We start from the raw sequence: 15,438 nt of genomic DNA on the forward strand, positions 1-15,438 counted from the left end.
CCGGGTTTCGAAACCCGGATTCTAGCGTTGTAAGCCCGCAGACATGCCGCTGTGCCCTGGGGGGGGCAAATCAGGTAGTACAAAAGATAAACAACAAGTGCCCACAAGTGAGGTATTTGCACTACTGGAGAACTTGAAAGGGCGAAAACCAAGTTTGGAAACCAGAGCGACACCTCCAGCAAAATATTTTCTTTTAGAACAAAACACGGGTCACTGGATGTTCATAAGATAAGTAACTCTGAAAAATAATGTCTTTAGAGGTAAACACAGGTTATTGGATGTTTATAAGATAGATACTTCTGTAAAATAATCTCCATTAGAGGTAGACACAGGTCACTGGATGTCACAAAGATAACTCTGGAAAATAATGTCCTTTAAAAGAAAACATGGGTTATTTAATTTCATAAGAAAGATAACTCAAGAATATAGTATTCAGTTGTGTGCTTGAAGATCATTATTTCACAACAAGCGACACTGGGTGATTAGAGCTTTCAATTAAACAAATCAACATTTCTTTATCTCCACCCGCGATTTTTTACCGATTGCTAGAAGTTAAGATGTCGAATTAAAAGTTCTGTCGGGAAAAATCTGAGAGAAAAGATTTATATATATTAATTTAGCTTATATTTATAATTATACTATCGATTTTGGCGATATGATTGTATTTGGAATTTCTAATCTGTCACCTCATGACAGAATAGGCTAAAACGGCCATGCCTGAGTCTTCGATGCAATCAGTTAAAAAAACTTGCTGCTGTTGACTGACTGAAACTACGGAGTGTGTTCAGCGGCATATCGTGGCTCGAACCTTGGAACTGCAATGTGGATAAAACCATTCATGTAACGAATCAAGTTTGACGTATGAAATGTTTTCATCTGAGTTACGGACGATTTGTTTGTTTGTAGTTAAGCACAAAGCTACACAAAGGGCTATCTGTGCTCTGCCCACCCCGGGTTCTAGCGTTGTAAGTCCGCAGACATGCCACTGGGAGGGGGGGGGGGCGTTACGGACGAGTTCGAATTAGACTTTTCTTTTGGATTTTAGCGCAAAGCTGCAAGTTGGCTCTTTGCATTGTGTCTTACACGGGGATCTCTCCTCGAACTTTTAGCATTCAAACTTACAGCTAAGTCACTGGGGGACGCAACCTAAATTATGTGTGGAACATGATCTAAATATGATTCATGTAAATAAGAACTGTAACTAAGTTGTTCTTTTTTGTCATTTTTGGATTAATACTTCAAAATAAGTATGCACTCAGGAGTTTGTCAAAACAAGAGCGATTGTTTCACCTGAACATGGACACGCGATTAGCTACTTCCGGTGCCCACACACACATTCCATTGGCAGCTGCTTTCGGGGGCAAGGGTTTCGTAAATCACGTGAACGACCGATACTCGGACGTGAGAAACGTGAGTGCCATCCAGGAGACTCTTGAGTAAGGTGAGGCAACGCCGGTGGTTTATATAGGATTCCTAGATAGAATCTGCTCAAAAGGCGTTTCTAATATGTTGCTGTGCCCGGAATACCGAGTACGGTGAGTAGTCTGTTGATGTAAGGCAAATAAACATCACATATTGCTATCTCTGGAAAGTTGAATAAAATCAGAATTTTCTATCCCAAATCGTACTGCCTATCTATTCCATCGTTGCACTAATACAGACACTACTTTTAATCATGGGGAGGGGGGGGGGTATGCGTGGGGACGTCTGATCAACGTGTACTATCATTCTTCAGTAAAATACGTAAAGACAGTGTAGGAGGTAATACTTTAGCTTTAACTTTTCCCTTATGTGATGTAGACCTACCCATAAAGATACCACTTATCATCCCACAGAACCTCTCTTCTTAGCCTAAGCTCATTCACCGCGTGTTTATAATTGTCTTCGGGGCGTTTGGAGGAGAGTGATTACTCTTGGTAATAAGTGTAGAACAAGGAAGTTTTACCACTGACTGCTGCTGTTATAGCTTGGAATCAGGCTAAATAATAAGTGCCTTGAGGACTTTTCAGCCTATGGGGTTGACTCTCTCTCCCTGTTCCCCAGTAGGCCAGACTTGTTTAGTTTTGGTGCCATTAGGTTTATAACATCTTACCTGACCCCAGTTCGCTTCTCCCGAGAGAAGTTAATGGTTTTTATATGGCTAGTCATTAAGACCATATGATCTTCGATTACATTTTTATATGGCTAGTCATTAAGACCATATGATTTTCGATTACATTTAATTTGCGACCGTTATGTTCAATGTATTCAAAATAAAGACGAGTGCATTTTTCGTTAAGGAAATTTTTCAGGGGTATTTAATAATTAAATATTTATCCTATTCCTATGGTTTGGCAGTTCATAGCTGGAAGCTCATCGTTTTCGTAAAATGTAAACACATTTGTTTAACCCATCGACTGCTGATTCGCTGTTTCGGGTATGTACGGCTCGCAAAAAATTCAGCGCGCGTTTAAAGTCAATGAGTTAAAATCAGAGAATTCTCACCAGTGACTTAATTTGGTTATTTGTTTGTTGTTAAGCGCAAAACTACACAACGGGCTGTTTGTGTTGTCAACACCACGAATACTGAAACCCGGTTTTAAGCGTTACAAGCCTTCAGACTTACTGTTAAACCACCGGGGGACCCAATGAAGTGAAAACTTTATTAGAACGACCTTTTGACCCTTATTGTTGCAGTCTTCTTCTGAATTCCAGAAACGTTGCTCTTATAAAGTGTTTTCAATTGTTAACACGGATTGTCTGACTTATTCAAAACTATATCTCCTTTTGATCTTACAAAGTAGATATATTTGACCTTACAAAATAGATATATTTGACCTTATAAAGTAGATGTACACATATTTCCTTGTCATGAATCGTAAAACGCATTAGTTACATATTCTTTATTTCAGAACTGAACAAAATAGGCAGTTTTGTTTCTTTTCTCGATACTTATAACATCAACATCTTTTTCCATAGGCTTAAGGACTAGATGTATCAGACTGTTCTTACAGGTTAAAGTTATACAGTTTTCAAATGTTGCGTTTCGTATTGGAATCGACCATGACTGAAAAGCAAGCTGAACTTTTACTCTATAGTCAAAAAATAATACATGAACATTTTTCAAGATGAAACATAAGCAACTTGTCCTATGTTCACTGCGCAATAGATTAACACACCCCCAAGTCTTCTACAATGTAGTGCAAAGGAATGCCATTAACAATACACATTTGTCGGTACGCGCAACCCATCTCATCCAGCGTTTCATAGCCACGTTAGAAAACGTGTTAGCCCACTAGCTACTTATACTTAAAGTTATAGTAAAGCTTGTTTGTTTGTAATTAAGCACAAAGCAACACAATGGGCTATCTGTGCTCTGCCCACCACGGGTATTGAAACCAGGTTTCTAGCGTTGTAAGTCCGCAGACATACCGCTGTGCCACTGGGGGGGGGGGGGCTATAGTAAGGCACTCTTTATATCTGTCAACCGTACACAACCACACTGGGGGGGAGGCTATAGTAAGGCACTCTTTATATCTGTCAACCGTACACAACCACCACATTAAGTACAGTTCTCGTATTAACGTTTCACAGTCAACAAGAGCCTAAACTCATCCGTGTTGTTCCCCTCTCCCAGTGGATCAGCGGTCAGAGGGATTATAACGTTAAAAATCGGGTTTCGATACCCGTGGTGGACACAGCACAGACAGCCCATTGGGTAGCTTTGTGATTAAAATAAACAGACAAACAAAAACTCACCCGTAATATATGAAAGAAACGACAACACAATACACTAGTATTAAATATAATAGGGTAGGAATTAATATTAGTAGTGTTATTGATGATTTTATATAAGAGAGAAAACAGGTGTTTGAAGAAATACAGTACTTGGCAGTAAAGTACTCTATACCGTTGCCCTTTGCAACCTTCTGATTACAGACTTCGCTAGTCATCGTTGCGCCCTGGTAGTATTAATAAGTATGGCATCTTTCACTCAAGAGAAGCGTGCATACAAAGACGTTGGGTCGTTACGGTGGTTTTCACGCGAAACTGATTGGTCCTTCAATTAGAAGATAAAACTTGATTGGGTAAGATGGGAGGGTAAGTGAATGAGATGGTGGTTTTTCGTGTCAGCCAAAACCTCGGAATAGTTTTGAAACTGATTGGTCCTTCAATTGGAAGATAAAACTTGATTGGGTAAGTTGGGAGGGTAAGTGAATGAAATGGTGGTTTTTCGTGTCAGCCAAAACCTCGGAATAGTTTTGAGCTTAACGGAGCGTAAAAGGAATTATTAACTGCAAAACTTATAGTACCATCTGTGTAATATCTTGCTATATAATACATGAAAGATTTGTGTCTGCCTATTAATGTATAGTTACTCTAGAATAACTTCAATAGCTCCACTGTCGAGCGAGGTATCATTTTAAAAATAATTTCGCTGTACTCGTTATCAATTATTTATTTTAAATTTCGCCCTGTTTGTTTGTAATACAGGTTTCAAGTCCCACTCTTGTAGACCTAACCATTTCCTCCTTTGCTGGAAGAAACTTTTCTAATCGCTCGAAGTCACTGAATATACTTGTAAGATTGGTCTATTAACAAATGCCCCCCCCCCAGCTTTTATGTCTGCGGTCTTATAACGCTAGAAATCGGATTTCGATACCCGTAATGGGCAACGCGCAGGTAGCCCATTGTGTAGATTTGTGCTTAACTACAAACAACCTGTTGACAAATAAAATAAATAACTTCCTATTGGTTCTAAACATATATATAGATCTTACTTGCGAATGTAATAGTGATTGTGAGGCAACCCAGCACAGTGGATCACTACAAAGTGGTTAATACAGTTAACAATCAACAGTGGCTGTAAACAACCCAGTTCAATCGGTTACCACAATGTGGTTAATAAAGTTAACAATCAACTTAATTGTAAACAACCCAGCACAGTGGCTGTAAACAACCCAGTTCAATCGGTTACCACAACGTGGTTAATAAAGTTAACAATCAACTTAATTGTAAACAACCCAGCAACGTGTATCACTACAAAGTGGTTAATACAGTTAACAATCAACAGTGGCTGTAAATAACCCAGTTCAATCGGTTAAAAGCATCTCTCCTAGAATCAGCAGTAAGTCTTGGGGCTTATAACACTAAAAATAGGGGTTCAATACCCACAGTGGGCACAGCAAAGATAGCCCATTGTGTAATTTTCTACTTAATAACAAACAGTCTTCTATAAAATGGATAAAATCCTCAAGTATGAAAAAACATTAATATTTTAACAAATGATAAAACTGAATGCAACTAAAACTCTCTTGTGTTTGATATTCCAAAGTTAGGTGAGGCCGAAACTATTTTACAAAATGAACTGTATTAGCTGATGGAAAAAAAATATTAAATGTAATCATAATCGTCCTGGACCAAGCATGGTCCAATGGTTAACGTGTGTGGATCTGAGATACCGTGGTTCATGGAGCCATGGATGCGTTATAAGAGTGACGGTTAAATCCCACTATTCAATTAGCGTAGCCTGAGAGTTGGTTGTGGATAATGTTGACCAGCAGCAGATAGCCCTCGAATAGATTTGTGCGAATTGAACAAACAAACAAATCATTAACATCCTAGTAGATAAAGTGATTTTTGGTTTAATGTTTCCAGAAAGCAAGAAAATAAATAACCAATAAAAAAAAGTGGTCACTGAGATGCAAAAGTTTTGACTGCCGTTTCTATCAATAATAAAAGTTTACGAGTAAAAGTGAAGAAGAATGTAATATGTAAATTACACTGTATCTGCTGTATACAGTGTCGATGAGGTCTTTTGGCTAATGTCAGGGCTCATCAGGCGGCTTTGGCTTTTTTTTTTTTACTTTATCACCTCTAGCGGTGGTGAACAAAGGAAACTGGAAGAAATATGTGCGTGTCATCTAAGGTAAAAACAAACACAATATCACGAAAATCCCGTATTGTTGAGTATGTGATCAGACAATGTTAAGTCAGTTACACTTTATATCACGAAAATCCCGTATTGTTGAGTATGCGATCAGACAATGTTAAGTCAGTTACACTTTATATCACGAAAATCCCGTATTGTTGAGTATGTGATCAGACAATGTTAAGTCAGTTACACTTTATATCACGAAAATCCCGTATTGTTGAGTATGTGATCAGACAATGTTAAGTCAGTTACACTTTGTATCACTCTTAATTTCCACAATAGCAACGTTTTTGTTACCCATTTAGCTGACACGAGAATGGTTTGACATCCGGAACAGTTAGTCGCTATTGTGGAAATTAAGAGTGATACAAAGTGTAACTGACTTAACATTGTCTGATCGCATACTCAACAATACGGCAGTTTAATGTTTTACACATATATAAAAAAAACAGTATTTGTTTAAGTTTACATTATTGTCATCGATGTGAGAGTGGATACCGAATCAGTCAGAACGTGTGTATGTGGGAGGGTGTGTGTAATTATCTGCACAACTTTTTTATTTATTGTGTTAGGTGTGTGCCAGTACAAAATACAACCAAAAGGCCGTTCAGATCTATCAGACAAAGTACTGTGTGTGTGTATGTAATGTTAAACTGATGTATGATGTCGTATGCTAGATAGCCAAGCCATGAGAATGTACGACGAAAAGATTTCTCATCGAACCTAGAGATTATAAGACAGGTTTTCTCGTGACTTGTGTTATTGTATGAGGAGTTGAAATAAAAACATTAATCAGGAAAAACTGTTAAGTTATGTTGCTAAACAGGTATTGTAGAGGAGTTTAAGAACCCGAGTTAGATGTAATCTGAGCTGTTTAAAACCTTAACTCTTGTATCACATAATTGCGAGGTGAAACGCCCAGACAACGAAGGCATCTAAATGATGGAATGCTGTAATCTAGTCGTTTCGTTGTACATACAAATACACATATGATAGAAAGAAAGAAAGAGAGAGAGAGAGAGAAAAGAAAGTGGGACTGAATCGAATACATATATTGTATCGGGTTTCAACAGTCAGTTCTCTGTGTATCTGTTATTCATTTAATTCTATAATTACACAATATATATATGCATATTTATACTTGTACTTAGTGTTTTAGTTTTGTATTCTCTTCTGATATCATTTATTTCACTCGTAAGCAGATAACAATCTAACCTACTTCCAAATGTTATAGTTATAATCCAGAGCTTTGTTAGCTGATACTACATAAAGAACAACATGACAACTACTTATGTTAAACTGCTCATGTACAACGTAGGTTAACAATAACTCCAGTTTTTCTTACAAGATACTAGGAAAATCCCAAATGCATGTAGTATCAGATTCGGGTTCAGCAATAAGAATGTTGTTAAATTCTTAATACGTTAATTTAGGTTTTTTCCTCATATCTGTTTCAGTTCAGTATAATACGTTTACAATATATACATTTTACGTGAAGCCCATTCAACCGTCTATTGGTTGTAAACTCGGAGTTGGATATATGTGTTGTGAGCCAACAGTATGTACAGGGGTGCTTGTTACGTTTTCGTATTATTATTTGCTGTTTTGTTGAGACTGTACGATTAAAAATAAACTGCTCTATATTAGTACCCCCCCCCCGTGTCTTAGCGATAAGTCTGAGGGCTTAATCACTAAAAATCGGGTTTCGATACCCGCTACGGGCACAGCAAAAGACATCCCATTGTTTAGCCTTGTGCTTAATAACAAACTGTTTTAGTATTTACGTCACGATGCGCCCTCTGTCTGCATATGCATGCTCTTCAGCAGGGCCGTGTGTCAGATGGCCACGCCTCAGTTTGAACTTAGTACAGAACACGTCTATTGAATACCTATCTATATGTAAATCTGTACCATTTATCTTTACGTATCTATAAATTCCAATTTATTTATTCTTTTTCTCATCTAGTTTTCTTTATGAATAGCCTATAAATTAGGCTTAAGTTAAATTTTCAAACCGAGCCATTGTTGCACGTTTTTTCTGACTAATAGAAAACCACGATTTATTTATTCATCGAGCTCGGCATGATGAAGTCCTAAAGCAATTTTTCTTATCTCCCTATAGTAGATGAACAAAATAAAAAAGCTACCTTAGCCTTCAATATCTTTTTTGCTGTTTTTTTTTCCTAGAATATTTATGTTAGAGCATATATCTCAGATTTAATAAACTGTTTCTACTTTTTTTTCTCTGGATAACGAAATCATCTTTTAAAAGTATGCAATTGCAGAGATTTAAGTTATCTCAAATGCCAGTTTTAAACTTACTGATCCACACTGTGAATAGGCGTGGTGAAAATAAATAAAAACTGGAAATAAATCACATAATGTTACGTGATAGTTCTACAGAATTTAACTCGTGCTCGGGGCCCGGGATGGCCAGGTGGTTAGTGCGCTTAACTCGCAATCTGAGCGTTGCGGGTTCGAATCCCCGTCCTACCAAACATGCTCGCCCTTTCAGCCGTGGGGGCGTTATAATGTGACGGTCAATCCCACTATTCGTTGGTAAAAAAAGTAGCCTAAGAGTTGGCGGTGGTTGGTGATGACTAGCTGTCTTCCTTCTAGTCTTTCACTGCTAAATTAAGGACGGCTAGCGCAGAATGCCCTCGTGTAGCTTTGCGCGAAATTCAAAATAAATCCAAAACTCGTGCTCTGCTTCTTGTAATAACAGTAATCACGTTCTGATGCGTCAGAAACATATGTATTACTGTAATAGAAAGGTAATGTACATGATGTGTGACAGAAAAACTACCTGTAGCTCAATCAGTATTCACTCATTTACCCTGTACTTCTCCAGAAATATTGTTAATCGATACAACCACGTTTACGTCTAAGCAGAGCCTGCGCTAACGAGGGAGGGGGCCAGGCCCCCTGAAATGTCGTTGTTTTCCAATCTAATTTTAGATTTAGCCCCATTAAATGTCTCATTGCCCCTCCTCCTCTCCCACATAATAAAAATTGGAGCCAGGACTGACATCCAGGTAGCTTTTGTTGCAAATGAAGGACGATCTTTGTGTGTGTATGGAAAAGCTCAAAGATTTTTCGGTCGCGAAATACAATTTTCAGGAAACGTTACAAGTTATGAACAAATCATAAGAAAAACTTTCTGGGGTAATTCCTACTTAAAAAGAAAAGTTGATGACGCGTGTAACGGGCGTTATATTTCACTGACGTGTATTTGTGGGATACGACGTACTTGTGCGGAAACGGATGACTCGTAATTATGGTACTAAAAAAATGTCACCAGTTATAATGCAAATAGAAACTGTGGGAAAATTGCTGTGATAATAACGGCACTCATAAAAATAACACTATCATCAATAATGCAAAGTAGAAAAAATAACACATTATTATGTAGAAATCATAAATATGGTATTTTGAACCATGTTTTTTATTTGGGACGAAATGGCGCCATTTTTCTCTAGTTTAAGTTATTACATAATATATACTCACAGGAGTCATTACTGCCGAAACTGTTTATTTTTTGAATGTAATGTGAAATGTATTTTTTTTTTTTTTTACTTATCTACTTTTAATTACTTGTCAATGCACGAAACACACGGTCTTCGTATGTTGCATACGTACGTGTAAGGTGAGAGGGAGGGAGGAAATTCATTCAAAGTTGCTGGTATGTGTTTTAAACTGTCTGTTGCTTTAATATACACGCTCGAGTGATGTCACATATATACGTAAACCGGCTTTCAAGGTCACTCTGCTATTGGGGTTTGTATCAGTTCACCTATAACTTACTATATCGTAGTTCTACTTCACAGCACCAGAGATTTGTGGTCATATACATTGACGTAGTTAATTTAAGGAACTTAAAGAAAACCTTCCCATAATGTCACCAGCTTTACCATTTTCTCTGCGTGCTGTTGCCAAATAAAAGAACCCGCGTATCACACAAGAGATATAAACATTAAGGCAATAATCAACATTGGTTGCCTGGCATTGACGCTTGAAAAGTTCTTTTTTTTCGAGCAATTCCGCTTATTTAAAGTCGAATATCGTGGCTGTGAAGAGGTTTAGATTAGGTTACCTACCCATTCTGCAGGTTTTGTGGGAGGTAATTGGTAAGTAAATTATGTCGTAAGTGGAGAACAGATCACAATTCGTTGTAAACCTCACTTCATAAGCTGGATTACTAGATAACCTTTCTTACAGTCTTTAAAACTAATTTAATAAATTTCCTCACATAGTTAACGTTCTCTTGCCAGTTCATCTTGATCGTATATGGATTATTATTTCCTAAAGCAATGTTGTTGTTTTTATACATATTACTTTTGTGTAAATGTCCTTGTATGAAAAGGCTAACGTATGACACAAAACATTAGCTCGATAAGTAGTTATTAAGAATTAGCTGAATTAAATCGCATTCGCCCTGCGGCTCAGTAGTAAGATTGAAGGCTTATAACGCTAAAATTCGAGGTGCTATCTCTGCAGTTGGCACAGTGTGGATAACTCATTGTGTAGCTATGCCTTTTAAACAAAAACAATGTCAATGGCATTATGAAAAGAAAATGAGAAAAAAATGATAATATTGCGCAGGCACAAAATAAATGTAATCCCAGATACAAATACTTATTATTAAGAACGTTATATTATTCTGTAATTTTTGGAGGAATATAATAATAATAACTAGAAGAGACCCACAAAACATTTGCGGTCAAATTAGTATCTTTATTATTTTTAATACAGGATTTATAGACTAATACAAAATAATTCTAATCGCAGACACCGAAATCTGTAAGTCCACTTGTTTTAGGCCTAACACTAGTTAGGCCTTTATTAAATACGCCTATATTCGATAAAGAGATAAGTTAACACTGTAAACTAGTGTACGTTGTTTGCTTTAGTTTAGTTAGGGCTAAACTTTGCTTATAATATTATACTACGACCTAACGCTAGACCTTTTTAGAAACTTTGATAAGTTTATAATATATTATTATACAAAATGTCGACTAAATTATATCTATATCCGTTGAAATAGTGCGCGCGCATGCGCATATAGATAGTAAGGTGGACACGCATTTTCAGGACAGACAAAACTACAGTATTATTATTATAATAGATAAAAAACACATTGATTTTAATTTGGGGTAATTACTTTTCACAAACGAATGTTTGAGACGGGTTCATGTCTTATTAATTATATAAAAACGAGAAATATTTCAGTGCATATATATATATATATATAGAGAGAACATGTTTATTAAATGTGTTTTTTGTTGTATGAACCATGCAAATAAGATCTCGTCCAAGGAAGATGATGTGACCAAACACACGGTTCAGGATGAGCAAATCAGAAGTATCTATAGCTCTAAAAATAAACTTTAAATACATTTTTAAGATGGTTAAATGCTTATAAATAAATGAGTTTTGGTTTTTGTCGTCAAGTGACAAAACAAAATATTTTGATGCAGCGTTTCACATGTAACTTATAAAGTTAAATCCTGTACAGTTTTATAGATAACAATAAACCGCTCCAAAAATGTAGTAAACCTTGGATACAACTACTGCTTCTGTTTATTCTTAACCTGTTTGTAATGAAATAAATTTTGTTGTTATTCAGCAGTTAAAGTTATTTGTATTAGTTAGAAAAGCAATCGAAGGTTCCCGTATTTTCTTCAAATAATTCTTTTGTACTTAAATAATATTTCGTTAATTGAGTGAGGAAGAATCAAGAAACAACTTCATCTCAAACGTTGGTTAAAAACCAAAACTTCTCTTACGCTTAGAGGCCGGACGTTGCTTAGTGGTTAACGTGTCGAGCTGTGTGTCGTACAGTCCAAGGTTAGAGCCGCGGTATGCCACTGCACATGCTCCGTACTTTCTTTAATATGTGGGAACGGTATAATGAAAACCAGTTCATGTTATTCAGTTAATGAGACTTTGACTTGGCCGTTTAACCAATTTATTGCATAAGGTGTCGTTCAGGTTAAAAAGACCAATATCTTATTTCTTGAAGTTACTATGTGTTTAATAAGCACAAAACACTGATTGTTTTTTGAAAAAACTATATAATTCATTGACTTCAGGTTTTTGTTTTGTTAAACCCCAACACATTCTTTATGTTTTCCAAATGGTAGTTTCTGTTTGTTTTCCGTGTTTTATGACACACTTTTAACCTCGCTCCCCAGGTTAAAGGGAAAACTAGAGTAAAGGAGGTTACTGTTAATACTCTGCCTTTGAAAGCTTGGAATGGGCATTTTAATAGAGCTGAAGCTTGTGAACCTTCTTTCCCTTTGAAAAAATGAACTTGCCATATAAAAATAAAACTCGTAAAACAACTGTTTTCATTGATTGGTGAAACATCCACATTCGTCATATTGTTTTATAAAAAAACTACATTTGAAACCCTTTCCCTTATTGTAGTTGTTGTTCGACCTTTTCGTTTACATTTTGTTGTCAGATTCAGTGTTTTTTATAACACTTGATAGTTATTAATTCGGTGTACGTATAAGTTACTGAAATACTAATATAAATTGATTTTTGTGTTTGTTGCGATTATTTTTGTCCCGGAAACCTTTGGCCTGTTCAGATGGCAGCACTTTTGTGTAGACGGACATACAAATCAATTACGTACTTCTTTGTGCATGGGTGGATTTCTCTTCGTCTATTGATTAGCGGTAACGATTCGACCTTTGATGTTGTTTATAACTTCTACTGGGATGCAGTAAGCTATACTAATCAGACCTGTAACTGTTAGCATCACATGTGAATGTCGTGTAACCGTTACCAAAACACGAGGACCACAACACTGTAAAAGACATCGCCAGTTGTACGATGACTAACAATAACATAACAACAATAACTGTAATAGTGTTAGTGGAGCGATATCGATATCCTGGCACACTTGTATTATTGTCATTTGCCATGTGCATGCATGGGTGCTTTTATGGCCATATTTCCAGAACAGGGTGGAGAAGGGGGAGTCTATATTTTGACGTTTGTTTCTACTTGTTACAGTGTGAGGTTTCTTCGTGCAAAACATTCTAAAGTGAGCTTTCTCTCGTTTGTCGATTGTCTTCATATAGATGTTGGGGGTCCCACGGGATGGGGGGAGGGGGTTGCAAGGTAAAGAGTTCACCTAGTTGATAGTTTCGGTTTCCAGATTTAGATTTCACGAACAGCCGTTAGGATCAACGCTAGTCGCTGTTTTTTGTATTGTTACACTAACTATGTTGTATCAGCTGGCCAGTTGAGAAAGCTAAGAGGAGGGAGATAAACTGAACTTCAGTAGCACGAAGCGGGAAATGACCAAGAGGGGTGGGATGGCTAATATATGCCTCACCAGACTAGCCACCTAGAACCATACTTTCTTTGATAATACCAAATGGCTACTATATTAACAATCTGGCATTTTGGGATTCTATTTCAAACAGAAATGAATCATTCAGTTACAAAACAAGAGGGAATCGTCAATAGCCGCAGCACTTGAAATTCTTTTAGGCAGGATTAGAATAAATTAATCTACGAGGCCTTTTTTTCCCGTTTTATTAGCTATATTTTTGTGCGCCAGCAATACCAAGCGTGGGGGCACACGTATTCTAATCTATGAGACCTTTGGCATGGTCAAATGCATCAACCATAAGGGTTTGACCTCCTGAGACCAAAACTGTAAAAATTCAGAGTCATTCTATAAGCCACTATGCCGCGGCTAAAAACTTGTGTAGCTTTGTGCTTAATAACAAACATATTCAAGACATGGAGTGGCAGCCGAATAGGACATATATGACAGAGTTTACTTGTGAAGGATTACGGACACGTGCTTGAAGTCTAAGTATCGTTTTATTCTACTTTTTTATTGAAATAATTTATATTTTTGCGTTCCATGGTTGGAGAGTTTTTGTCTAATTTTATATAGTTAAAAACTTCAAAGAGATCTCGTATGCAGCGAATTATTAATTTCATAAATCTTGGTTTGGGCGTTTAAATTAATTTTCGTGTAAATATTGAAATCAATAAATAAACATAATTTGAAAAGCGTTGTTTTGGGCAAACAAATGTCGACTTTCTCCATGGGTCTTGAACTAGAAAAAAAGGAAATGCCCGAAGCAGTGGAAATTGGATAAGAAATTGCTTTAGGCTCGGCCAAACGGAAGACAGTGGCACGCAACTTGAACTGCGCAATAAAAAATGTGCTACGACAGGACTCCATAACTAGAGAGAGGAGAGTCTGTGCTTTGGCTGTTACTAAAATCTCCTCTAGCGTTGTAACCATTATAATTCCAAATCTGTTCACTTGGAAGATTCATAATGGATTTTAGTTTTCTGGCAAGTTTAATCAGAGGTACACGAGGGCTATCTGCGCTAGTCGTCCCTAATTTAGCAGTGTAAGACTAGAGGGAAGGCAGCTAGTCATCACCACCCACCGCCAACTCTTGGACTATTCTTTTACCAACGAATAGTTGGATTGACCGTCACATTATAACGCCCCCACGGCTGAAAGGGCGAGCATGTTTGGTGTGACGGGGATTCGAACTCGCGACCCTCAGATTGCAAGTCGAGCGCCCTAACCACCTGGCCATGCCGGGTCTATCAAGTGTGAATAACTGCATAATTTATTCTCACTTTTAAATATCTCAGCTGTCTTTACGTCTCTGTTGTTTGCCATTCTGTTTATAATAAACAGAGTAATATGTTTCTGTTGGATAATTTATTCTCACTTTTACATATCTCAGCTGTCTTTACGACTCTGTTTATTATAAACAGAATGGCAAACAACAGAGAAATATGTTTCTGTTGGATAATTTATTCTCACTTTTACATATCTCAGCTGTCTTTACGCGTCTGTTGTTTGCCATTCTGTTTATAATAAACAGAGTAATATGTTTCTGTTGGATAATTTTTTCTCACTCTTGCAGATGTCCGCCGATGTATGTTGGAGAGTACTGTCAACATCTGAATCCTTGCCATACGGGTGCTGGACCAAGATGCCAGAATGGTGGCAGTTGTAATGTTGCCCTAAGTGCCACAACTGGCCCAACCTTCATGTGTACCTGCCCTGTGGGTTATTCGGCTTCTCTTTGCGAGATTGCTCTCCCGAACAGCTGTGATAGTGACCCGTGTCAGAACGGGGGCACGTGCACACTCAGTTCTCTGGACAATTACACGTGCACGTGCGCTGCAGGTTTTAGAGGTAAGTTTTCATCTTTTGCTTCGTAGACGAATATTTTCTGGTCAGATTAATTCGGATGTTAAAAAAACAAGCACTTTAACGGCACCATCGCTTAGGAAATAAAAACACATATTTTATTAATTCGGATGTTAAAAAAACAAGCAATGTAACGGCACCATCGCTTAGGAAATAAAAACACATATTTTATTAATTTGAATGTTCATCGCCTTAGTTATTGAATGTAACGGCACCATCGCTTAGGAAATAAAAACACATATTTTATTAATTCGAATGTTCATCGCCTTAGTTATTGAATGTAACGGCACCATCGCTTAGGAAATAAAAACAC

At 37.1% G+C, this 15,438-nt stretch overlaps 1 protein-coding gene across 1 annotated transcript in view; it reads left to right on the forward strand.

Annotated features, from left to right (window-relative positions):
• The window catches only part of LOC106460853 (neurogenic locus Notch protein-like), an 87,395-nt gene that overhangs the window by 22,721 nt on the left and 49,236 nt on the right, over nt 1-15,438 (forward strand). The window contains exon 3 of the mRNA XM_013920600.2: nt 14,836-15,110. Coding sequence (XP_013776054.1) covers nt 14,836-15,110 — 275 coding nt within the window. The remainder of the gene's footprint in view (nt 1-14,835; nt 15,111-15,438) is intronic.

Source organism: Limulus polyphemus, unplaced genomic scaffold (genome assembly GCF_000517525.1).
Source record: "Limulus polyphemus unplaced genomic scaffold, Limulus_polyphemus-2.1.2 Scaffold36, whole genome shotgun sequence".
Classification (NCBI taxonomy): domain Eukaryota; kingdom Metazoa; phylum Arthropoda; class Merostomata; order Xiphosura; family Limulidae; genus Limulus; species Limulus polyphemus.